A 25,436-nucleotide genomic window follows, 5' to 3' on the forward strand; every position below is an offset into this window, starting at 1 on the left:
ACAAAAATCTGAAACTGATTTTGGCCTCGTGTTCTGTGCAGCCTGTGGCCTTTTCTGACTGCAGTTCACTGCTTCTGTTCAGCACCAACAGCAGAATCTTCTCAGGCTCAGTGAACAGTCTTTATATCCTGTGTACCACCAAGACACACTGCTTTGGATCACATATCGTTGGCAGTATAAACACTAATGTGTGCTAGGCCACGTTGAAGGACCGCTGATGTCCTGTAAATTCTGTTTTTGTGCAGTAATGTGTGCAAAAATCTCCAGACTCCATTAGAAAGGAGAAACTTAAGAAACTTGGTAGAGTTCCAGCCTCCAGGCACCGTGGTTGATGTCACCCACCTTAAAGTCAAAGTCGGCTTCTGTGAAGTTCTTGTGCAGAGCAGGAGACAGGTACTGGGCCGTGGTCAGGATGATGCTGCACACACAGACAGTTGTTACACGCTGCATGCAAACGCTGTGTCTGACGAGCTGTCGGGGAGAATTCTTAGCGTCTTACTTGCTGGTGAGGAGCCTCATGATGTTCCAGTCGCGGGGGAAAATACTGAGCTTCATCAGGTTTCTGAACACGCACAAAATCTTCAACAAGAACTCCTGAAGAGAGAGAAGAGACTTCATTCATCACCTACATGTTGTGTCTCTGTGGCACCATCAGACCTTTGTTTACATCACCAGATACAAAGACAAAAATCCAGGATCCTGACGAAGACCAAATCATGTTGGTCTGTTTTAGTTATGACTTGTTCCTGCATGTTTGTTACCTGCCAAACTAAAGAGCACCTGTCTGTCTGATCTGATCCGAGCCTCGAAACTCGCCGTACCTTGAGCTCCTCTTTGCTCTGAAAGTTCTCCATCAGGTGTTGGAAGTGGATATCTGTCATCTGGCGGAGGAGGGACAGGAGGCAGGACACATACTCTCCCTGCCAACAGTAAAGCAGGCGGTACAGCATGTGAGCCAATCACACGGTGAACAATCAGAGATGACGACAGCGGGATGAGACGGGCTCGATCCCAAACCGATTCCCTACGAGGGGTTTGAAATCTTCCAACATGGATGCTGACGTGGCCGGTCGTGTCTCGAAACAGTCAACATATCCTTTAATGCTGCATTCCTTTTAAGTGATGCATGAAAATGTATTTTCAGCAGTGTAGTTGCAAAGGTCTGTAGATATTAAAGCTTCATTCTGAGGGAACACGAGACCTTTAAGGCTGCAATAGAAAGTCAGTGAAATAAAATAATGTTTACAAAGAATCAAAATGGAGTTTCGCTTCGTTATAATTAGAGGTTGTTAAGAAAGTGAAGTCAGTTTTAACTTCCACTCCACACGACCTGAACAAAAGAACGTTCTGTTCATGTTCTGGTTTCTAGGACGTCAGGATCCATGTTGGAAAGAGAGTTTTACACTTTCTGTGTCGTCCTTTGGGATTCTGTGCAGGGACGGGAACTGAGACTGAGCCAGAGAGGAAATGAATCAGTCAGTCACTAGAATCACATTCACATATTTACAGTGACAGATACAAACTGCCCAACATCACAAAGATCAGACGCATGGAGGAGGAAACAAGAACTACAGGAGGAGGATGGAGACCGGGTGGTGTTCAGTTAGAGGTAACAAAAGATGATGAACAGATGTGTCAGTGACAGGATGGATGGATGGATGGATGGATGGATGGATGGATGGATGGATGATGGATGGATGGATGGATGGATGATGGAGGTGCACACAGGATGGGTGGATGGATGGATGGATGGATGGAGGACAATATAAAAATAATAAGATTATACTTTTGTTATTTCAGATTTCACATTCTGTATAAATTTAACATCATGCCAATATTAAACATCAATATTAAAACATTGTCCGGCCCTGCGATGAATGAATGGATGGATGGATGGATAGATAATGGATGGATGGATGGATGGATGGATGGATGGATGGATGGATGGATACAGGATGGGTGGATGGATGATGGATGGATGGATGGATGTATGGATGGATGATGTATGGATGGATGGATGGATGGATGGATGGATGGATGATGGATGGATGGATGGATGATGGATGGGTGGATGGATGGATGGATGGGTGGATGGATGGATGATGGATGGATGGATGGATGGATGGGTGGATGGATGGATGGATGGATGGATGATGGATGGAGGTGCACAGATACAGGATGGATGGATGGATGGATGATGGATGGATGGATGGACAGATGATGAATAGATGGATGGACAGATAATGGATGGATGGATGGATGGATGGATGGATGATGGATGGATGGATGGGTGGATGGATGGATGGATGGTGGAGGTGCACAGATACAGGATGGGTGTAGGATAGTGGCAGGTGGAGTTGAAGTAGTCGTATTGTTAGTTACTAACAGTGATCTCCGCGGTGCACTGCGGACAGCGTTGACCCCTTACCGCCTCCTGCGATTGGCTCTTGCTCATGATTGACAGCAGGGTCTGCAGGAGGACGTCCAACAAGGACTCCACCATCATCTCCACCTCCTCCTGCACCGACGTGTCCTGAGGGAGAGGTTGGAGACAGCGTGAAGCGGGTGAGGGGACGCTCTGCATGGCCCCTGAACTAAACCTGGACCTGGATTAGACTTTTACAACAGCACATTGAACGCCGTAGTGTGTGTGTGAGTGTGTGTGTGTGTGTGTGTGTGTGTGTGTGCTACCATTGAGCTGGTCTTGATAATGGAGAATATGGAGCTGAGTATTCCAGAGCAGATGAGCAGCTCTTTCTGCTGCCTCAGGTGGAGGTGGATGTGATGCAGCACCACAGGAAGCAGGATCCTCCGAGACTCTGAGGACACACACACACACACACACACACACACACACACACACACACACACACAGGCTTTTATTTTCATAGTTTGACCAGAAGGTTTTAGTTTCATTCATTTCTTCTCCAACCAGAGTAAGATGTGTTTCTGTTTGAACTCAGATCTTCACCTGGGAAGGAGAAGAGCCTGCTGTCCACCGTCCGAGCTATGGACTGCAGCTTGACCACGTCCATGGACTGTCCAATGTGCACCGTGGACGGCATGCTGCCCAGAGTGCCGCGCACGAACTCGGCCACCTCCTGCACCGTGAACATCTGCAGGAGCTCATCGAAGATCGCCGGGAAGGAGTTGAGCAGAGCGGCCTGTGGAAGACGAGGCAGAGAAGAGGATGAGTTAAAGAGAGAGAGAGAGAAAAGGTTGATGCTGTTAGAGAAATGTGACGAGTTACAGTGAGCGCAGTGAAAAGCTGAACTCCAAAATGAAGTTGGAGCTCTGTCCAAACAAATATGTGTGAAGCACAGTCTGCTCTGTTCTAAAATTTAAACTCTGCATTTTGTAATACAGCTTTTCACCGACACAGAGGACAGAGGGAGAACTCGAGTGAGTGAACTCATTAGAAGAAAAGAAACCACAGCAAAGGAAAGAAGAAGATAAAATGTTGGACACAAACGTTAAGAAGCAAAACACAAAAATTAGCAGGAAGAATGTGAGAATTCAAAACTCCGAATCTGATGAGAGACGTCCAGCAGTCATCGGCTGCTTTTATGACCGAACACTCGGCGTCTTTCAAGGGCAACGAGATTTTTCTTTCTCTTGCATCACGGCGGCTCGGACTAACACCTGACCCTTTCTGTCATGTCTCACATGCAGGGTGATCTAACCTGAGGCCGACACCTCTGCAGGCTTCATGAATCAAACCTTCTGGATCTCTGGTGAACTTTCTGGTGGCAGGTGGCAAAATAATCTGCCGATTGATTTAAAGTGTAAACTGATTTTTAGTTATGTTGGTGATGTTTCACACTTTGCAGGACGAAGTAGTTCAGTTATTTCTGTGAATGAGCAGCCGCTCTTCAGGTGGGTGTTGGGGAAGGAAGTGACTGTTCACAGTTAGAGGACGATGATGTGTGACTCGGTCAGTGCAGGTGATGCAGGTGTGTGTGTGTGTGTGTGTGTGTGTGTGTGTGTGTGTGTGTGTGTGACAGCAGTGGAGGATCACAGGTGAGTTAGGACTCCGGGCTTCACACAGAGAATGGTTGTGGTTTTCATCCAGACGTCTACTTACTGACAGCGGAGACGGCCGCAGAGCGTTGGAGCTCCGGGCCTGAGCGCAGCCAGGAACCTGTCCTGGGGCAGGGGGCTGGGCTTGGCCCAGGGCAGGGGCGGCTAGTGCTAAGGAAGCGGTAGGCCCGACGCCGGGGCCTGGGGCCTGATTTGGGCCTGGACAAGGCTGGGAGCCCTGTGGTGTATGGGTGTGGAGGGAAGAGGCCCAGGAGGAATAAAAAGGGACCCAAAGGATGGAGCGAAGAATTGTGGGAGATTGAAAGAGAAGATGAGGGAAGGAAGCAAGGAAAGGTCCGAGGCACAAGTAGACAGAGACCAGAGTCAGATTAAAGCAGCTACAAGAGAAACAAGAAAGAAACTACAAGAAACAAAATGAAACTACAACGTTCACATTCAACATTTCAGCTGTGGAAAAAGAAGATTATGCAATGTGTGTGTGTGTGTGTGTGTGTGTGTGTGTGTGTGTGTGTGTGTGTGTGTGTGTGTGTGTGTGCGCTCCTCCACCTGTGTGAAGATGAGGGTCTCCGAGTTGCGGCTGTCCAGGCTGAGGACGAAGCGGATGGACTGAAAGAGTTCCTGGATGCTGGTGCGAAACTGCTCCTCCTCCATGCCGCAGGTGGCCCGAGAGTAAAGGATCCGAGACTGGACGATGAACTTGAACAGATACTCCAGAGCCTGGAGGAGAAACGGATACATTTCATTTAGACATAAACAGATTTATTATCTTGTTCACTGTTTATTTTCATCAGTTCATCATCACAACATGTACCCACGACAGAAAAGAGACAGAGGTTCACGTGTGTTCAAACTTCAAAAAGACTGTTCTGTGATTATTTATTTATTATTATTGACCAAATTTGAGCTGTAGAATAGAAACCCGGTTCTGATGTGGAGTCCGCTCTCTCGCTGCGGTGATGTGACTTCATATTCATACATAGAGAACAAGAAAGGAGTCGTCGTGCAGGAAAGTAGGTCAGCGGGTTCAGTGGTTCTGAGTTTTAAAGTGTTACTCATGTGAAACTGAAACGGTCATCGAGGTTGGGAGGACGTGCATCTACTGCTGCCTCAGTTACAGACAGAATATCAGAATATGAGCAGAGATTAAATAAAGTATAAACAGATTTTCTTCTCTCTCATCTGAAAACAGGAGTCTCTATAGACATTATATACATGTGCATGGTGGAAAATGAAATGAGGGTGGATGAGTTCTTCCTGCAGACTAAGAACTCATGTAAAAGATCTGATCTGCTGCAGCATGTGTCAAAACCATCCTCAATAATTCACACCGTCCACTTTGCACAGCAGCGTGACCCATTTGAGACGGATGAATATTTGAATTCTGCTGAGCAGCGTTCTGTACGTCTGCAGGAGACGGCGTCGGCTCTTTGTGGGTCGAGCGAGCGAGGACATTCAGAGCGAGGAATGAAGAATCACAGCGGTGTAAAAGTGCTGATAAGGCGCTGTGGTTGATTCAGGATTTCACGTGAAGACGGCGTGCAGATAAATCATGGAGCAGATTATCAGCAGCAGAGTAACCGACAGAATAACAATCGGAATCTCACCGCCTGCAGAGTAACCGAGGTTTTGTTCAGGAAGGGGAGGTCACAGACGAACAAATGTCTCAGTTTTCTTCACTGAACGAATCAGCAAATGAAGTCGTCAGCACTTTTAAACACTCTGGAGGAACGTGAACACTAAAGAGTGTGTTTGGTTTGCGTACACATATTTATGCTTTTATTTAGAAAGAGGCAGAGAAACTTTCCCAGAGGAAACTCTGCAGGAAGAGAAGGTGTGATGACGTGCAGCAGGGCCATGGGTTCATGTTCATGCTGTTCACTCGCTCGCTTGTGTGTGTGCGTTTATTTTTTTATTTGTTTCATCGTGCATACTCTCTGAGGGAAATGAATCCACGCTGTGCTGTGTTTGAAGAGCTCGGCAGACGGAGTGTCAAAAGATCTCAGTCACTATTTTCAAGACGACAACTTGATTCATTCGGAGTGAGGGGCCACATTGGAGATGGAGGACACATTCAGAAAAGATTCTCTCTCAAAGATCTACCCAACCAAGTCGATCAGCAACATGAACACGTCTGGTTGTAAACTAATTGCCCAGATATCATGTTGTATAAAATGTAATGTGCAGGGACAGCGTATGCATGAAACATGGAGCAGCACCTGTTTGTCACGCAGGAAGTCGTGGTGAGCTTACCCTCATTGCTTCCTGTATGTGGTCCTGCCGTATCACCTCTGCAGAGCGGTCCATGTACCACTTCAGGCAGCGGATCAGCTCCCTGAAACACAACGACACGACAGAAGAGACTCAACAGGAATCACACATGTACCTGAGAGGATGAAGGGCCTCGAGTCCGTCAGAGTAACACACTCACTTGTAAGCCAACGCGCCGGCAAAGTGTTTCTGGATGTACGTGTCCATCACCGGCCTGAAGTGGTAATATTTACTGTCCCTGAGAAGGTTTATGATAAACACCTGAGAGAGAGAGAGGATGATGTTATATTACATGAAACACACACACACACACACACACACACACACACACACACACACTCACCAAAGACTGGAACACCAGAGGTCCATATTTATCAGTGTTGTCGTCCAAGATGGAGAATAATGTGTCCAGAATGTCTTGGAGAAACTGTCACACACACACACACACACACACACACACACACACACACAGAAAGTTACAGGATCAGAATCATAATTCATGAATGTTTACACATTATCCAGAGAAGGTGAGGAGGTCACATCTTTAACATCGTGTCAAATGCATCGAGAGAGATCAGGTAATATGAAACTCAGGACAGACAAAGTGTCTGTGTCCAGCTGCAGGTTTTATTCACTGTGAGCTCAGTGAGCACAGCTCTGCCGGATCCAAACACTCGCAGATAAATTCACAGATCACTAATCAGATGATCGGCGGTTCGATCCCCGGCTCCTCCGGTCTGCATGCCAAAGATACTGAACCCCAAGTTGCTCCCGAAGGCTGTGCCATCGGTATATGAATGTGTATGAATGGTTAGATCCCTAAACTGATGAGCAGTTGGCACCTTGCACGGTAGCCAATGCCATCGGTGTATGAATGTGTGTGAATGTGGGTGAATGAGATATGTAGTGCAGAGCGCTTTGAGTGGTCGGAAGACTAGAAAGGCGCTATATAAGTACAGTCCATTTACCATTTTGGTCAATACGTTTGATCTGTTTATTGCAATCAAATCACAAATTTCATGTCGCTGTAACATCAGTAGGTGGGTTCAGAGTTATGATATTGTAATCAGATTACTCTCTGAGAACATCTCAGGGTTTATCGTCGTGGTCCTCGCTCCTTTAAGGTTACATTTAGTCCTGTAATATCTGCAGATATTAATATATTAATGTTGCTCTGGTTGACTGACTGATGCAATGACTAAAAGATTTTGGTTTAAGTAGGAGTTCAGTTAAATAACGTGCACATGAAGTCACTTCATCATCATACGTGTGACTGATCCCCACCTTCACTATCTCCTCTCCGCTGACGTGTCGCAGCCGGCCGAGGATGTCCATGACCCGGTCCGGGTGGGCCTTCCACTTGAGCAGGGCCAGGAGGTCGACTGGAAGACAACAGCAGAGTCAAGGAGCTTAATGAAATGGAAAGCACAGGTCAGGCCTCCTGCAGAAACATGTCGGATCAGCTGTTTACCGTTCTGGGTGAGCTTCGTGGAGGACAGCTGCGTGGAGATCCAGAACGTCTCCTTGGCGCTGCGCTGGAAGATGAGGCTGGACGGGATGCTGGGGCAGCTGTTGAAGTCTTCTTTGCAGCAGGGCAGGCCCAGGTAGAGGGCGTGGTTACTGAAGGTGGTGTTCTCGTCACACTGAGGTCCGAGAGGAGGAAGACGAGGGGAGAGGATGTCGCACTGTTAGATACTTGAAACAATCCTCTCTGACATTGGTGCTAAAGGTAACACGGACACGTCTCACCTTGTAAACGTAGAGTTCATGGCTCTCGTCTGACAGAGTGGTGCCGTCCTCCCTCATCAGAGGAGTGAAGGCGAAACCAAACAGCTTCTTCTCTCCTTTGTCCTTCGCTGCAGAGTGAGAGAGACGTGAGAGGTGACATTTCAGCTGTTTTAGTCAAAGGTTTGCCGTCGATGAGAAGATTTGTTTATGTATTTAATGACCAAAAACCAGCTGAGTATACTTTTACATCTTGTGTTTCTAGCAAGAAATCAGTAACACAGGGAACAGACTGTGGCCTACCTGCACGGTCAGATGCAATAAACAAGTTTCAAGCAGCTGTGGAAGGTCACTGAGCGTATTTATGACACAAGGTGTGTAACTGAAATACTTTACACTAAACTGTGAAGTCATATGGAGCAGAACTGATCAACAACACAGAATTAAATCCTTGTTTTCATCTGTCTGAAAGTGGTTCATGAGTTTAGTTATTGTTGTCACTGGTCAGTAAGTCAGTTTGTTTTATATTCAGTGTCTCCGTCTCACACTGTCCTCACATCCTCTCTTCACCTCTGTGTATCACAACACATGTCAGACTCCACCGTCACTCACTGGAGCAGTGTCTGAACTCGAAGCGTAGGTGCGACCCTCTGAAACGGTCGATGGGGATCGGCAGTTTAATCACTTCACTCCATCGAGGGCTGTTGTTGTGGTAGAGCACGAAGGAGCGGTGCTCGGGCACGCTGGGCTCGCCTGAACCCAGACTGATGCAGTCCTGCAGAGGGAGGCAGAGAGACAGAGAGAGGACGTCAACATGCAGTCAAACATGGTGCACGTTTCATCCAGCACTGTTAGACAAAGGGAGAAAGACAGAATGCTTCATCCAGCACTGTTAGACAAAGGGAGAAAGACAGAATGCTTTCATCATGCACGAGAAAAACTGTGAGGACTGTCTGAAGTTTGACATGATTTGATTTGATTTGGTGCAGAAGGATCTTGTGGTGTAGAAGATGAGGACGAAGCTTCAGGTGAACAGAATCAAAATTTGATTTATTCTAAGACGTCAATTATTAACATGCTGTCAGTGTGTGGGTTCCTGTGAACGCTGGCAGGAGAAGTGGAGGACAGCGGCCGTCCATGTGGCTGCAGGATGGACTGATTGAATCAGTTTAATACCTCATTTAAAAAACAGTGTGCGCCTGTGCCAGCCGCATTATGTGCTGTGTGTTTATGAAAGTGCTTCATTACGGATTGAAATAATTCTAATTTCATGCTGCGAGAAGGTTCTTTGGCTTGTAACTGTGGAATGGAATTAAAAGTGACAGAGTGACACAGTGACGAGTCTCCTCTGTTTGCTGTCACACTGTTCTCCTCTCGTGGCTTTGAGTTATTTCAAGAGACGGTAACTGCAGCTTCACAGTGAAGGTTTAGAATGACGGCAGCTCTGCGCCTCCCTCACCTTCAGGATCTCTCCGTCAGCGTAAAGCACATAGACGGTGACTTCGATGTTCTTCTGAACGCTCTTCCCTCCTCTCTCAAAGTCACCTCGCTCCAGGGTCAGGTACAGGTCGTTACGGATGTCACCTGGGACAGAGATGAACACATTAACACACAGACATGATGTTCAACTGTCCTCTGTCCAACACTCACACAAAGTCATGTTCTTCAGGTGTTCTTCAGGTGTTCTTCAGGTGTTCTTCAGGTGTTCTTCAAGTGTTCTTCATGCTGTTTTAGAGTTTGTCATTTCCTGATAAACGATACACTAATCTCACGATACGATACACGATATTCAGCCAACGATATGATTACTGAAATTTCTGAAATCTGAAGGATTTTAAAGTGTTTCTGGTGACATCTTGTGAGTGTTCATGACTTGGACTGAATTAACTGAAAGCATCAGTTACACAGCAGATGGCTCTGACTGGGCAGAGAGTCTGCAGCTTGCAAACGTTGGACAGAATGAATCTGATTTTGTCATATCACACCTCAAACAGAACTATTGAAGCGTTTTTAAATGAAAATATTATTTTTCAGTCCCTCTGCCTGACATACATGTGCAGTTTTTCAACCAAATATGATAAATATAAAATACAAAAGGTCCCAGGCAGATGTGTGAGTAACCGATCGGTCGTAGGCTGCAGGCTGGCCATGCTTTGGTTTTGGTGCATGTCCCTCTCCTGGTAATATGAGCTCCCTCACAGCTTGCATTGTCGTGTCAGTCATAACTTCTCATATGTAGCAAAGACATGTATGATCTCTGTATGAAGACACACCAACACAGACGGAGAGACACACACAAAGTGTCTCGCACACACACACACATATCGTATCTGACACACACAAGACTGATGACCTGTGTTAACGTGTGCGGAGCCATTCATCATGTCAGCTCGTCCTTACGGAGGAGATGTCGCCCTTAATGTATCAAGATGGGACTTAAATACTCACTCCATCACTGCCCGAGGGGAGGTGTGTGTGTGTGTGTGGTATGTATGGTTACTATATGAGAAAGGTGTGAAAGACATATGGTGTGTGTGTGTGTGTGTGTGTTTGGAGGGCATTTGGAGGTTAATGGTAATGTCTTTGGTTATTAAGAGAATTGATCTAAGATTGAAAGTATCGTCAGTCACGTGGTGCAGTCGAGTTTACGTGAGGAAAATAGTAAAAATGCAGACACGACGTGAACGCTGTGCATCTCCTGAAGCCTCCACAGAAGTCTGAGTGAAGGTAAATGTTCAGAACTTCAGCTCATGTTGCTGTTTCTAAGGACTGTGTGGGCAGATCGGGTTTGGACTGACAGCTCTCTCTCTGTCAGGAGCCTGAAGCTGAACAATGACCTGCTGTGGATGCAGGAGCAGCCAAGGCCTCCTAAACACAATCGATATCAGTCTTTAGCCTGTGCACACTATAGTCAGAATATATTTACTGCTTTACTTTCCAACGGGGAACTGAAGCTGTTATCTAAGCTCCTTTCATCGGTGCCCATTAGTGATTGTTAGAACAGCAGGAAGACTAATCGAGACGGTTTTAGTGTTTTACTTTAGAAGGTGACTCACTCGCGGGCTGACTCACCTGGCATGATGACGTCAGGGAAGCCCAGTTTGCGTGTGATGGCCACCCCCCTGCTGAATATGAGCGGGTTCTCCCTGCGGACCTGATCCATGTCGCCCCTCAGCAGCTGCAGAGAGATGATCAGACCTGCAGGGATGGAGGGAGAAGATCGAGAGAGGAGGAGGAGGAGAAGAAGGAGGAAGGGAGAGAAAGACAGATTGAGCAACGAGTAGGTTGACAAGAAAGAGAGAGATAACAGAGAGAAAAGTGCAAAGGTGGAGGTGAAGAGGAAGAAGGATAGCAGCAGGAGAACACGAACTAAACTGAACGCACACACAAGTTTACATGAAGTTTATTAAAGTTTGTCCTGCAGCCACCCACCAAATCTATTTGTGGTTATTCCCAAATCAATTCTTTCTTTTCACGTCTGCAAAGTCATAAACTGACAAAGTTTAACTCCTGCTGATCCACACTGACCTGTGATCAGGTGAACATTCGTACGTCTGTTCTCACTCTATGTAACTTTGGGCTCCGGGTCGGGAGAAGTACGTAACGCTTTACGGCACTAAGTCACACAGCAGCAACTATTTCACTGATTCTGGTGAAACTGGATCATATTTTATGGAGGAAATGTTTTCTGGTTTTCCCTCTGATGTCCTCCGGCTGCTCCGCCTCAACTCTCTGTGATTTACAGAGTTTATGATGGACAGTGAAGTAAACTGCTGACAGCTGTAGCTGCTGTTAGCTCATGTTAGCTCAGTCTGTTAGCTGCTGTTAGCTCATGTTAGCTCAGTCTGTTAGCTGCTGTTAGCTCATGTTAGCTCAGTCTGTTAGCTGCTGTTAGCTCATGTTAGCTCAGTCTGTTAGCTGCTGTTAGCTCATGTTAGCTCAGTCTGTTAGCTGCTGTTAGCTCATGTTAGCTCAGTCTGTTAGCTGCTGTTAGCTCATGTTAGCTCAGTCTGTTAGCTGCTGTTAGCTCATGTTAGCTCAGTCTGTTAGCTGCTGTTAGCTCATGTTAGCTCAGTCTGTTAGCTGCTGTTAGCTCATGTTAGCTCAGTCTGTTAGCTGCTGTTAGCTCATGTTAGCTCAGTCTGTTAGCTCATGTTAGCTCATGTTAAGGACGAAGAGGAGGTTTCTGGGCTCAGGTTTGCGGGGGAATGCTGACGGGGAGCAGAGCCAGTGTCGTGCCAGAACCAGAGCTGAGTGAGCGAGCAAGAAGCCATGAAAACACGGCGCTTCCAGCCCTCGTTCAATAAACTCCAGCTACTTTTCCAAAAGAGAAACTTCTGGTGCCGCAGGAGTTCACAGACTTTAACGAGAGGGCGCAGGAGGCTGAGGTTCCCTGCAGTGACACCAATTAAGATGATTTTCCAGCTGATGTCGAGCGATGACACGCACGCGTCAGTCACGGGGTTCATGTTGTTCTCCGAACTGGGTGAGTCGCTCCTGGGAGGTTTGTGTGTTTAGTAACTGGCTTTACGAGCTCTGAGTTCAGGCGTCGAGCCGAGTTTGTAAAACTGTTGATTCATGTGTCTGTGTGACTGACTTCCTCACTAATGCTGCCGGACAAACCTCTGCATCAACAGAGGTAACGAGGTGACTCGTCATCACGACGGCATGATGCTGCCCCGGTGTGTGATTTCAGACCGCTATTCTGGAAGCACCTGGTCAGCGATTTCTGGACGAGCCTACGTGGCATAAAATGTTGACGCCTCCTCCACCCTCCAAATGTTTGCATGTGCGATGTGATTAAGTGAATCAGACTGTTTTAGAGGCGCCTAGTTCTATTTTTGAGTTTCACGCACTTGCTCCACCTCAAACCTTAAAAAGAAGTGGTTCTGTAAGACCAGTCAGCGGTCCGTAAACTCGGGCACGTAGGAGAAGGTTGCTTTCTGCCAGAGATGCCGAGAAATGTATTTCTGATATCGAGAAGCAGCACAGCTGCCTTTTTACAAGTCAGTAAACTATACAGAAACAAGGTTGAGAGAAGGTTATCGCTGCAACATTGCTCGTATAATATCAGGACAGGTCTTCACGTTTCATTCACGACACGTTTGCTCGCTCACTTCCAGTTTGGAAACGGTGAAACAAGCTGAATAAAAGAGGCCAGAGACTCAGGACACAGACTCATGTAAAGCCAAGTATTCAGTATACATTACAACTTGGTCATTCTAAGTTCGTTTGGATCAGCGCAGTCACAGTCTTACCGTAGTTGGTGCTTGGAGCTGTGTATTTGGTGCTGGACTTGCGGATGATGTTCTCGTGGATCTGGTACCATTCGTTCTCATTGTTACACCTGGAGACAACAGAAAATATCAGGTTTTATCGACTTTTCTTTCATATATTTAAACACATTGACTGCTGTGTCTTCTGCATAAGAAACCCTCCTCTGTGTTATTAATTATTTGCAGGCTGACTCGTGCAGTGTACACAGTTTATATTATATAAATGCAGGTAATACAGGTGTGAGTCAAACAGAAGATGCAGTGCTAGTTAATTATCACTGTCAGGAAGATTTTAACATTTCCAGTCACATCGACATCACAAGGAGCCCGAGAAGCAGGAGGCCGGAGAGAGGATGTGTAACCACCCGTGAAGCATCGTCTGGAGTTCAGCTAAGGCTGCTGTAAGCCATCAAACACACACACACACACACACACACACACACACACACACACACAGTTACATCATGGTGTGACTGTGGGAACTGCAGGGCTCCTGCAGGCAGGTCTTCAGAAGTTTCAGCTGAGGGGGATTCCCTAATGTCTGCCATCGTGTGTGTGTGTGTGTGTGTGTGTGTGTGTGTGTGTGTGCGCGTGTGTGTGTGTGTGGAGGTTGTCATAGTTACACATTTGCCAATGGGACATTTTAGAGGCCTAATTTTAATGAAGCAAAAATCAGTCGTCCCACGTCAGAGCGCAACATATCTTTTAAAATTATGAACAATTCTCTGTCATAATCATTGATGGCATGTACTGTATGTATATATTCTGTATGTATATATTCATGTACTGTATGTATATATTCTGTATGTATATATTCTGTATGTATATATTCATGTACTGTATGTATATATTCTTTACATATATTCATGTACTGTATGTATATATTCTTTACATATATTCATGTACTGTATGTATATATTCTGTATGTATATCCATGTACTGTATGTATATTCATGTACTGTATGTATATATTCTGTATGTATAGGTACTGTACATGTACGTCAGTAGCCAAAACACAGAAGCAGCTGTTTCTACACGTCACAATCCTGCATGTTTGTGTCCAACAGGTGTTTGATGGATTCATCACATGTCTCTCTTTTGTAGCTCTCGTAATGAACATGTGGTATATCAGAAACACAGTTTCATTTCCTCCACGCTGACACGGCGTCTGAAGGTGACAGGTGAAGGTCTGTGGTGTCACCGAAATTCATTTCCAGCTTTTCAAAAAGCCCAGAATCAGAGGTCCTCACTTGACTGGTGTCGTCTCACAGTCCACTGTTGGTACTATAGGAATGTATGTGTGTGTGTGTGTGTGTGTGTGTGTGTGTGTGTGTGTGAAGTGGGCTGTATGCAGTTTATGGGAGCTCTCTATCTCCCTCCTCTTCTTTACATAATAAAATGTCAGAGCGGGAGAAATGTTACACGAGGTAAAGAATGAAGAGACAAAGGGAAGAGAGGAAAAAGGAAAAGGTCGGAGGTTAAGGAGGCAAAAGAATGAGAGCAAAGATAAAAAGATCTCGTATGTCATCCTCTTTATTGTCTCCTATCTTCTCGCGCTCTGACTCTTCTCACATTCATTTTAAACAGACTGCTTTCTTCCTCTCCGTTCAGATTTTCAGACTATGAGGTAATCTGAAAAGAAAATATCAGCAGCACCATGTGAGGGGAGGTTAAACGTGTACTGACGTGTTTCAGTTGGTACTTGTGAACTTCAGGTTCTACAAACCTTTCACAGTTTGATGTTTCTCTATATAAAATGAACACCTCTTCAATCAATGCAACTGAAAATGCTTCTAAATTTTGTTCTTAATTCTCCAGCAGGAGTTTCTCGTCAGGCCGATGTTGTTGGGCGTTTGATTTCTGCAGCCGTCAGCACAAACTCTCCCTCAGATGATGGGAATGCTGTTTGGTCACCAAGAAGGTTGCAAGGTTTTACAAGCTGCAAACTGTTTGATTTATCTTCTCTGTTCTTAGTTGTCCTTGCAAGTTCTGTATTTTCTCCATGCTGGGCCTCATGGACGGGAGAACACACTGTCTTCACTATCACCTCAGTGAATCAATAAAAATCGTCCATTTTAATGGAAACCCCAACACAGCCCTGAAATGTTTCCCACTGTTCCTGCGTGAACAGCAGCCGACACCTGACAGTGTTCCAACAAAATTCGAATGAATAACTTCTCTGCAATCTTTTACACTTTTCGGATTCAGTGCAGCAGAGTGGACCTTTTGGTAGACCGGTTCTGGTCCAAACATCAGAAGGTAGCTACACCATGAATAAATGAAGTTTCTGCAGCATCTCAGTGACTACATGTATTATTCTCTGTGTGTGCAGCCACGTACGTGTAGACTTTGAGGACAAAGTCTTTCTCCTCCTTGAGTTCTGAGATGGTCTGCAGCACGTCGCTCATGGCCAGGACGGCACAGCCGTACGGTCGGCGGTACTGGACATGTGGAGGACCCTTCTTACTGTCATTCAACAGCATACGGCCTGCAACAGGAAGCGTGTTTTATAGATAGTGAGAAATACTGGACACTAAAGTTTGAGAAAGTTGGGTAAAGTTGTGAGGACGTTTCATCCTTTTATACATTATAGAAGAAGAAGTGAGAAAAGACGTGGACACTTCTCTGACAGTCTCAGACAAAACCTCCTCCAGTCTGACATGCTGAATGTCTTACCTGTTCTGATGACCTGTGAGATGATGTAGAGATCTCTCTTCATGTCTTTGTTGCTCAGGTCCTGCACAAAGACAAATCATGCACATTTCGTTATAAGATCGTTTTTTTTCTGCTTTGTTGACTGAACTGAATCACACCACAGGAAGAGAACAGTCTGCACAGTTCCTCTGGATTTCACTGCTGCTTGCCCTTTTAAATTTTTATTTCCCTGTCTCTTTTATGCTTCATGCAGTGGAGACCGGGTCCATGGTCTGCATCTTAAACCCTGCACCACCAGGGCTTCCCAAATGATTCATTTTTAAAGAGAGCTGTGTTTCTTGTTCCTCTTTATATTGTTTCCTCTGCTTCACAAAAACCTGCGAGCCTGCGTCTTACATTTAAGATGCTGTGCTGATGAAATATTACAAATGTGTGAGCAAGCTGAGCAGTAGGGGGCAGTGTATCCTCACTTTTACATTCTTCCTCGCAGTTCTTTCAAACTGATTTTATTTAAGGTCGATTCCACGAAAATATAAACGCAACACTTTTATTTTTGCTTCACGAGTCGAGTCGTTTCCTTTTCTTGTGGCACACCTGTGTCACAGTCACAGCTGCCAGGCGGACGGATCGTCTCGCTCTCTAACACGGATGTTAGAGAAACCAGCTCTCTGTGCAGAGAACTCATGAAAAAAACGTGTGGCCTTAATATGTTTGTTGACCACGTGCATTTAAAGCATCTTTAACATTTTATATATAGTGTGTGTTACCGTGAAGAGGGCGCACAGCCTGTCCACCTTCTCGGGATTCTTCGGTCCTCCGTTCTTGTTCAGTCTAACCATGAACTTCTCACTGAAAAACACAAACAGGAACTTTAGAATAAAGGTTCAATGTCTGTGAGAGAGACTGTGATCGTCGTTTTCTTTAGAAGCTCCAACATTTTACACGATAACCTCAGAGGAAAGTGCTGAGGAGGTCTCTCCAAGTCATAGTTTCTCAAGTTGAAATGAGATTGTCATACTTTCATTCTCTCGATGCAATGATATAGAAACTTATTTCTAACTTACACTAATTGAAGTTTAATTAAAAGTTCAGCTGATCTTTCAGATGCATCATATCGATTCAGAAATCGATGCATCCTCATCTGCATGTCCTGATCTATTTCCCTGTTCCAAGGTAAAGAAACTTGGCCCTGACTGAACCTCCTCGGGGGATTTGTGAAAAAGGTAAAAACTCTTTGAGATTTCTCGTCGTGCCTCCTCTCTTCTTCCCCCCCGGAGTGCCGGCCGTGAGCGAACTCTAAAGCAGCGTGTCTCAGCCCTTTTTCGCTTCAGGGAACAGCAAAATATTGTCTGCTGGTGTCAGCGACTCTGTTCTTTTACCCGTACTCATCCCGGGGAATATGACTGAGCTGACATGGTTTATTCAATAATGGCGGGCTTGACATTAATACAGTTAAGCCTCAGACACATTATAAGATTCCTCCAAACATAAGAGACTCTGAACAGAGTGAGCGGCACACACTAATCCACTGACATTTGCTGATTTCGGTGTCTTCGGTGCAGCTGCAGAACAGATGAACGCAGCGTTGTGCTTCACCTGTACTGACGACAGCTGAACTGATGTTTCTATGATGTTTTACAGCTGAATAAACTTGGAGCTCGTTCATCTTGCAGAAGTTTTCACACCAGTTGACCCTTCCTGAGCAACTTTCTCCTTCACCTGTACTTTAACATGTTATTGTGTAGCAGCCACATAACGTCACGTCTTAGGTTAGCTGATCTTAGAAAAATGGCAGTGGTATATCGCTGTGTGTAGAGTTGCCATCCCCTGATTGGACCCCCAGATGAGGAGGTGTGGGCCCCAATGTTTCCTGGAGGCCCGGTGAGGCCCCAACTGGCCCCGGGACCCAATCCGGAGATGCAAGTCTATTTAAACTTGACGTGCCTCACCATCCGGGCGGTGTGTTTTGTTCGCTGAGCTCGCCTCATGTGTGTTAACAAAGCCACAGGGTGCTGAGATGATCTAAATGGATGTATTGACTCAAATAAAAGTAACAAATGTTTGAACACTTCTTACTGCTTGTTTAGTTTATTTGGACACTCGAATACTCTTCCAGGTCTGTATTTTCTAATCCCAACCATCAAACATGTTTCACTAATTAAACTCTATCATTAACACACAGCTTCCTGTCTATAATACCGTGGTGTTCTCCCAAACTACGAGAATATGTGTCTCCTGGAAAATACTGTATCTCATTATAGAAGAGCAGCTCTTCTTATAGACTTTATTATTCAGCGTACACTCCCACACAATAAAGGAAAAAATCTCTTGGGTTCTTTATAATATTTGCACAATTCTCTGCAAACGACAGCAGCAGTGTGGACCGACAAACCCGCACAACACACACCAACACACACACACCAACACACACACACCAACACACCAACACACACCAACACACACACACCAACACACACCAACACACATACACCAACACACACTAACACACACACACCAACACACCAACACACACCAACACACACACACCAACACACCATGTCCGACTCTTTAAACCAAAGAATTTATTCCAATCCCCTGGAGATATCGTGGCCCAAACAAACAAACAAAACACGACAAAGAGAATAAATATGTATTTCTCCCCAAACAGTAGGAGTGTGACTCTGTGTGTGTGTGTGTGTGTGTGTGTGTGTGTGTGTGTGTGTGTGTGAGGTTGTGGTTTTCACATTCAGTCATAGCTTCTGTTTCGTTGTTTTTTTCTCACTCAAAGAAAGTGTGTGGCCAAAATAAGCACACACACTCATGCATATACATCATAGTATACGCACACACACACACACACACACACACACATGCACACACACACACACACACACACACACACAGACGCACAGTACATCAATATAAACAATGTGGATGCAATGAAACACACACACACATTTGCACGGATACACACATGCACATGTTGACACACGTATCGTAGATGGATGTACACATGGATGCACTCAGTCATATGTGGTGCACACACACACACACACACACACACACACACACACACACAGTGGAAATGCATATGAACCAATCATTTCCACACCGTTGCCATTCATCCTGTGAATGCAGCACGTCTGCAGCCTGAGCTCGGAGACGCAGCGTGACCGCGAGCTTTTATTCATCCAGAAGATTCTTATTAACATTCACACGTGGGAGAACACACAGCTCCACCATCAGCTGCTCAGCATGGAGTTGATTCTGTCTCCAGCTGATCAGGGGATTTAAACCAGCAACCTTCCTTCCTGCCCGCCCTGACCTCGAAGCCGACCTGTGGATCTCATACTAAACACAGCACACAGCGTACGGCAACACAAAGCTAAAGCCGAGCACGTTAACTGGGTCACACCTGGTCATGAACCATTGAAAATGTCTTTCCAACAACAGAACCAGCGTTGGTAAATCCACCTCGTATGATCATGACAGGAGCCTCTCTGCTGAGCTTCACACACACCTGACGTGAGCGGATCATCTTCAGTTAGTTTGACTCACACTTCATCGCTGATGAAGCTGATGACACCATTTACAGTTTCATCTCAGCTGAATCATATTACACCATTTTTCATCATCACATCATCAGAGGAGGAACGTGCACTCTCTGCAGCAACACCCTGACTGTACTCTGCTAAAGCTATGAATGAAGATTTGTGTTTCTGCTGGAGAACAGACTCTGAGTCACAGCGTTTAAAGAACACACAGCTCTGTCTTTACTCGCCGTGTAGAGAAAGATCAAAGTGAAGTCCTGTCGGAGCAGAAACTGAAGAAACCACCACGTCATCGCTCATTTACTACAACTTACTGCAAGTGCAACATTAAACTACTGAACTCTATGAGGCTCTTCTGTTCACTGCACCATATATATATATCCAAATCTAAAATCTGTCACCTAGTCAGTTTGTTCAGAGATAGAAAAGAGGGAAAAGGTTGAATCACTGAGTTTTTATAACCTGCTTACAATTCATTCAAACCAGACACAGTGAAACGTTAAATCAAACAGAGACGCAACGTGAAAGAGTCTCTGCCTGAGAGGAAAGACGAGAGGAAAGACGAGAGGAAAGACGAGAGGAAAGACGACAGGAAAGACGACAGGAAAGACGAGAGCAGAAGTGAGTGAAAGCTTTCAGCCTCTTTTCAAGAGTCTCCACAGAGACACTGAGAGCTTTGAGACCTGAGAGAAGACAGAAGATCCCTGCTGAGATGAAGCATTACAGAACACTGACTCCACCTCAGCCTCCACCTCTGCCTCCACCTCAGAGGGATCATGGTGCTTACTGGACGTACAACACACACACACACACACACACACACACACACACACACACACCAATAATTGTCAGAGCAGCTCTGAGGTCAAACAGTGTCAATGGAGTTAAAGTTAAAGAACCGGAGAGATATTATTTTGGAAACTAAATGTCAGGAATGACTTCTCCTCTCCTCTCCTCCTCTCCTCTCTCCTTCCTCCCCTCCTCCTCTCCTCTCCTCTCCCTCCTCTCCTCTCTTCCTCCTCCCTCTCCTCCTCTCCTCTCCTCTCCTCTTCCTCCTTCCTCCCTCCCCTCCTCTCCTCTCCTCCTCTCCCCCTCCCGCCTCCCCTCCTCTCCTCTCCGCTCTCCTCTCCTCTCCTCTCGTCTCTCCTCCTCTCTTCTCCTCTCCTCCTCCTCTCAGAGGAGCAGGTCTTGTCATTACATACTGATGCTGAGTCAGACTAGACATTTAAACAGACTGTCAAGGTCAAATGTATTCTGGGATGTGTGTGTGTGTGTGTGTGTGTGTGTGTGTGTGTGTGTGTGTGCATGTGCCTCCATATGTGTGAGACACACACACACACACACACACACCGAACACACACAATTGGACATTAATTACATACACTTGCGTTCATTTCCTGCAGACCTACCCGAACCAGAACCACTGACCCAGGAATCAGCTTTTCCTTAATTTTCCTCAAATGTTGCCTAAGCAACACACACACACACACACACACACACACACACACACACACACATTCTTTATCCACTGATGCATAATTGATGAGGGATCGTTATGGTGGGGGCGTCATGTTTTATTCACAGCAGCTGTTTGTTCCACATTATGAAGGTAATATGTCAGCTCTGACAGAGGGAGAACACACACACACACACACACACACACACACACACACACACACACACACACACACACACACACACACACACACACACCTTGTTCTGTACTTAAAGCAGCTATGATCAATAAGTTTCTAATAATAATGCATCAGTGTGCACACAGTGCAGCTAAAGAGTCAATGTTCCCTCAGGAAAAGCAACATTATGAAACTTTCCATACACTGACCTGTGATCAGCTGAACGGTGTCTCTGTCATTCGTACGTCTGTTCTCACTCTATGTAACTTTGGGCTCCGGGTCGGGAGAAGTACGTAACGCTTTACGGCACTAAGTCACACAGCAGCAACTATTTCACTGATTCTGGTGAAACTGGATCATATTTTATGGAGGAAATTTTTCTGGTTTTCCCTCTGAGTTCCGGCTGCTCCGCCTCAACTCTCTGTGATTTACAGAGTTTATGGACAGTGAAGTAAAACTGCTGACAGCTGTAGCTGCTGTTAGCTCAGTCCGTCAGCTTGGCGGTGAGCTCAGAGCGACGGGTACCCGTCGCTCTGAGCTCACCGCCAAGCTGACGGACTGAGTGTTTGTACCAACAGGCGTTATGGAAGAAGAAGAGGAGGTAACCAGGCTCAGCAGCCTATATGGACATGATGGCAGAGGAGAAAAGAGTGAAGAGGACACTGGTGGGGTGCTGGGGACCTGGATGATGATTGGCTGCTGGGTTATGGGTGGGAAACCTGTTGAAACTTAACAACTCGTCTTGGACGTCATGTGTGCGTTCTCCCACCTGATGGTCTTCCCCTCTCTCAGGTCGTACAGGGAGAAGAAGATGTCGGTGTCTTCTCCGATGCTGTTGTAGGTGAAGCTCTTCAGGTTGACCAGTAGGTGGTGTGGTACCGGAACTCTGCACGGCTCCCCGTGTCGCTGCCGGGTACCGTCACCCTGGAAACCGGCGACATAACCAGCATCATGGGATGGTTTTCATTCATTACTCAGGGAAATGCTCTAACACTGACTGCAGAGTCTCTCCTTCACCTGTGTACTGAGTAAAAGTACGCAGTACTCTAGAGTTACTGCAGTAATCTCTTTGTTACCTGTGTGGTGCTCTGTTGGACGCTGTGTCTGCTGGACAGATGCTGGAAGAGACAAAGACACAAAACATCAGCTGTCAATCAACATGTTCTCTCCTCATCTCCTCTCCTCGTGTCCTCTCCTTGCTACTTTCCTCTCTTCTCCTCTTCCCTTCTCTCCTCCCATCTCCATCCTCTCTATCTGTCCTCTCCTCCTCTCCTTATTTCTTCTCTTTGTGTCTTCTTCCTCACTCCCCTTGTTTCCTCTGCTCATTTCCTCTCTTCTCTCCTCTTCCCTTGTCTCCTCTCCTGTCTCTCTCTCCACTTGACCATTTTCTCTGTCTCCTATCCTTTTCATCTCCTTCTCCTCTCTCCTTGCTCCCTCTTTCCTCTGTTCCTCTCTGTTCTATTCATTCTCCTCCTCGATGACGATGTTGACGATGATGATGAAAACTCCCCACAGACTCATTACTCCGGCTTGTCTCTGTAAATCTCTCGGCGGCTTCATGAGAAGTAAAAACCAGTTTGATGAATTACAAATATTCCAGCCTGAGCAGAGAACGAGCGTCGGCAATATTTCCAGGTAACCAATCAGAAACGTTTCGCCATGTAAACGCAACTAACGGTCAGTGGATAGCGAATAATTAAAAATACTGATCAGCTGTACTTACATTATTTCATTATTGAGATCAGTGATGTTGAAGGATTTTGTTATTTATGTTTGGAGTAATGATCCAATTCTATCAAACAATCCTGAATTTTTCCTGTTGAAAGTTTCTCATTGCTCTCTTTGTATTCTGCTGCTGCTGCAGTAAATTCAGAGAGATCAGCAGAAGTTTCATTTCATCTCATCTTTTCTTCATCTTGACCTTTTTTTTTTCAGTGATAATTTCATGTCTCTTTCTTTCATCTGTAACTTTTATTTGTCTCGATTCATCCTCGTTATCGTCGACGCTGTAGCTCTCTCTCTACATGTTAGCTCTTCCCTAACTTCACCACGTTATCCCTGTCTCTCTTTCTTCATCTTTCTCTCGCCCCGTCTCCAGATCGGTCTCTAGGCAACGGAAACAAAGGGGGGAATCACCACGACTACAGTGTTTGACTGGTACAGCTCAGCTATTTAAAGCAGGACTGATGTAAGACCACAGAACATCAAGAATCACTAAGAGCCGACCAAGAATACTCCTCGCACTGCAGCAGCTCACACCTACATTCGTTTTTTTTATTCTCCATTCAACATTTCTTAAAACTGCTCTGGAGACCTGACGCAGGCTGACGCACGGATGATCCGTCTATACTATCGACCTGTGAGGCATCAATGTTCTAAATCGAAAATACATTTATTAATGTCCACCAGGCGAGGACTGGGATCGTGCTAACATTAAAACAGAGAAGCTGAGAAGAGATTTCGAAAACATGAATAAACATGAACAGAAGCATCGAGAGATGATGAGGATGAAGGGTGATGAGGATGAAGGATGATGAGGATGAAGGATGATGAGGATGAAGGATGAAGGATGAAGAGGATGAAGGATGAAGGATGAAGAGGATGAAGGATGAAGAGGATGAAGGATGATGAGGATGAAGGATGAGGAGAATCAAAACGCAGCAGCAGGCGGCTGATTCAGCCGCAGACACAACAAACCCTTCACGAGGCGAGAGTCTGCTGCAGAGTTTAAAATGATGTTTATGTAAAATATCTGGATGAAGTGTTGATCTGCATGATTACAGCTGCAAAGTCAGATTCTTTAAACTTCCAGAATCCGACCTGAAGTCCCGGTCCAGATGAAACCGACACCGCTGAAACCTTGAGACTGATGACCTTCATCACAGCGCTGCTTCTATGTTCTGATATTTTGAGTGTGTGAGCCGATACAGATCCTTTTTGTTTTGTTGGTCGCTGTATTATAAAATATTATTAGAACACCTTGAAGGTGGCACCTTGAAAGTGCTTTAAAAGTCCTTGAAATTCAATCGAACCATGTAACACGGTCACATTTCAAACAACTTTATTCCCTCCTCTCCTCTCCATCCTCTCCTCTCCCTCCTCTTTCCACTCTTTGTCTCCTCTCCTCCCTCTCCTCTCCTCTCCTCTCCTCTCCTCTCCTCTCTCTCCTCTTGTTTCCTCTCCCTCCTCTCCCTCCCTCCTCTTCCTCACCTCTCCTCCTCCTCCTTCGACCAAAGTTTTGTTCATCCGTAATCAAACTGTTTTGAACTCTGACTCATCTCTCCTTTTCTTTTCTTTGTGTCGTGATGAGCTCGTTACTGAAAGCTAAATATTCCAGGAAAGTAAAAACTTTATTCGCACACATCGTCTCTGACTCCTCACTGCTCGGCTAAAAACAAAGCTTACCTCGTCCGATGCATCATTTAAAAGTTTCAAACTGGAGTATGGAATATTAATTTATACTTGATGACACGAGATGAATAAATCCACATTTTTTTGCTCAGTCTCTAGTAAGCGATCAGTCTTTTACTGAATATGATCAATCACTAATGTGCAGTGCCTGAAGTCTAAAAATAACTCCGAGGTCTGAGACAGTGCAAAACGTTTTTTAGTCCTAGCCGGAGAATAAGCAGCAGAAAAATGAAAGTCATAAACTGTGTCGACACATTCATCTGACTTCAGATATTAAGCTCCTGATTCATCAGATTCAAATATCGACCAGCGGGTTTTTTTTCTTTTTTAACTTTAGCTCCAGCTGATCTAATCTGTGATGTTTGTCTGTTAACCAGAGAACATGAGAAGCTGCTACCTGCATTCGAGTCCTTCCACGATCATTCATTAAAAACAGTAGGCAGCAGATGAAAGCGTTGACAGCGTGGGAGCTTTTTGGCTGGGAACCAGATCACAGATGGATTTTTTATTTGCTTTATCAAGCGTCTGCGTCTTTGTTTCAAAGGTGGATTTCTTCGAGTGGACCGCTAAAGACGTCTGCAAAGACGCCGCTCCTCAGACCTGGAGCAAAAGTTTTTAATGGCAACTGTGTGCAAACAGCTGAGACTACATGAAGGTCTCACCATCTTATAAAGATCTGACACGCTTATCGGTCTTCATCCACCATCTCGAACTCCTTTCTGGGCACAAGTCCAGACCGAGATGTCTGAGAGAGAGAGAGAGAGAGAGAGAGAAGAGAGCGACGAGACGTCTTTAAACCTTCACACAAACCTTGAACACTATTTTCGATACAGAGAAACCTATCCACCACACACACACACACACAACACACAAAC

General features: G+C 45.5%; 1 protein-coding gene across 7 annotated transcripts in view; it reads right to left on the minus strand.

The window, feature by feature from the left end:
* Positions 1–25,436, minus strand: part of dock3 (dedicator of cytokinesis 3) — a 167,518-nt gene that overhangs the window by 27,964 nt on the left and 114,118 nt on the right. For 5 of the 7 annotated variants that reach the window (XM_027277932.1, XM_027277927.1, XM_027277926.1 and 2 more), the window contains 22 exons: positions 22,227–22,268; positions 21,920–22,074; positions 16,733–16,814; positions 15,987–16,047; positions 15,651–15,798; positions 13,293–13,381; positions 11,107–11,232; positions 9,494–9,618; positions 8,647–8,809; positions 8,059–8,165; positions 7,781–7,952; positions 7,594–7,691; positions 6,653–6,736; positions 6,470–6,570; positions 6,292–6,373; positions 4,588–4,758; positions 2,972–3,164; positions 2,692–2,819; positions 2,387–2,533; positions 822–920; positions 500–594; positions 343–418 (listed from right to left, as the gene is read on the minus strand). In XM_027277932.1, the coding sequence (XP_027133733.1) occupies positions 343–418; positions 500–594; positions 822–920; positions 2,387–2,533; positions 2,692–2,819; positions 2,972–3,164; positions 4,588–4,758; positions 6,292–6,373; positions 6,470–6,570; positions 6,653–6,736; positions 7,594–7,691; positions 7,781–7,952; positions 8,059–8,165; positions 8,647–8,809; positions 9,494–9,618; positions 11,107–11,232; positions 13,293–13,381; positions 15,651–15,798; positions 15,987–16,047; positions 16,733–16,814; positions 21,920–22,074; positions 22,227–22,268 (2,544 nt within the window). Of the gene's footprint in view, positions 1–342; positions 419–499; positions 595–821; positions 921–2,386; positions 2,534–2,691; positions 2,820–2,971; positions 3,165–4,587; positions 4,759–6,291; positions 6,374–6,469; positions 6,571–6,652; positions 6,737–7,593; positions 7,692–7,780; positions 7,953–8,058; positions 8,166–8,646; positions 8,810–9,493; positions 9,619–11,106; positions 11,233–13,292; positions 13,382–15,650; positions 15,799–15,986; positions 16,048–16,732; positions 16,815–21,919; positions 22,075–22,226; positions 22,269–25,223; positions 25,307–25,436 lie in introns of those variants that run through there. The other 2 variants (XM_027277956.1, XM_027277935.1) reach the window with 2 other exon arrangements.

This window comes from Larimichthys crocea, chromosome I (genome assembly GCF_000972845.2).
Source record: "Larimichthys crocea isolate SSNF chromosome I, L_crocea_2.0, whole genome shotgun sequence".
Classification (NCBI taxonomy): Eukaryota; Metazoa; Chordata; class Actinopteri; family Sciaenidae; genus Larimichthys; species Larimichthys crocea.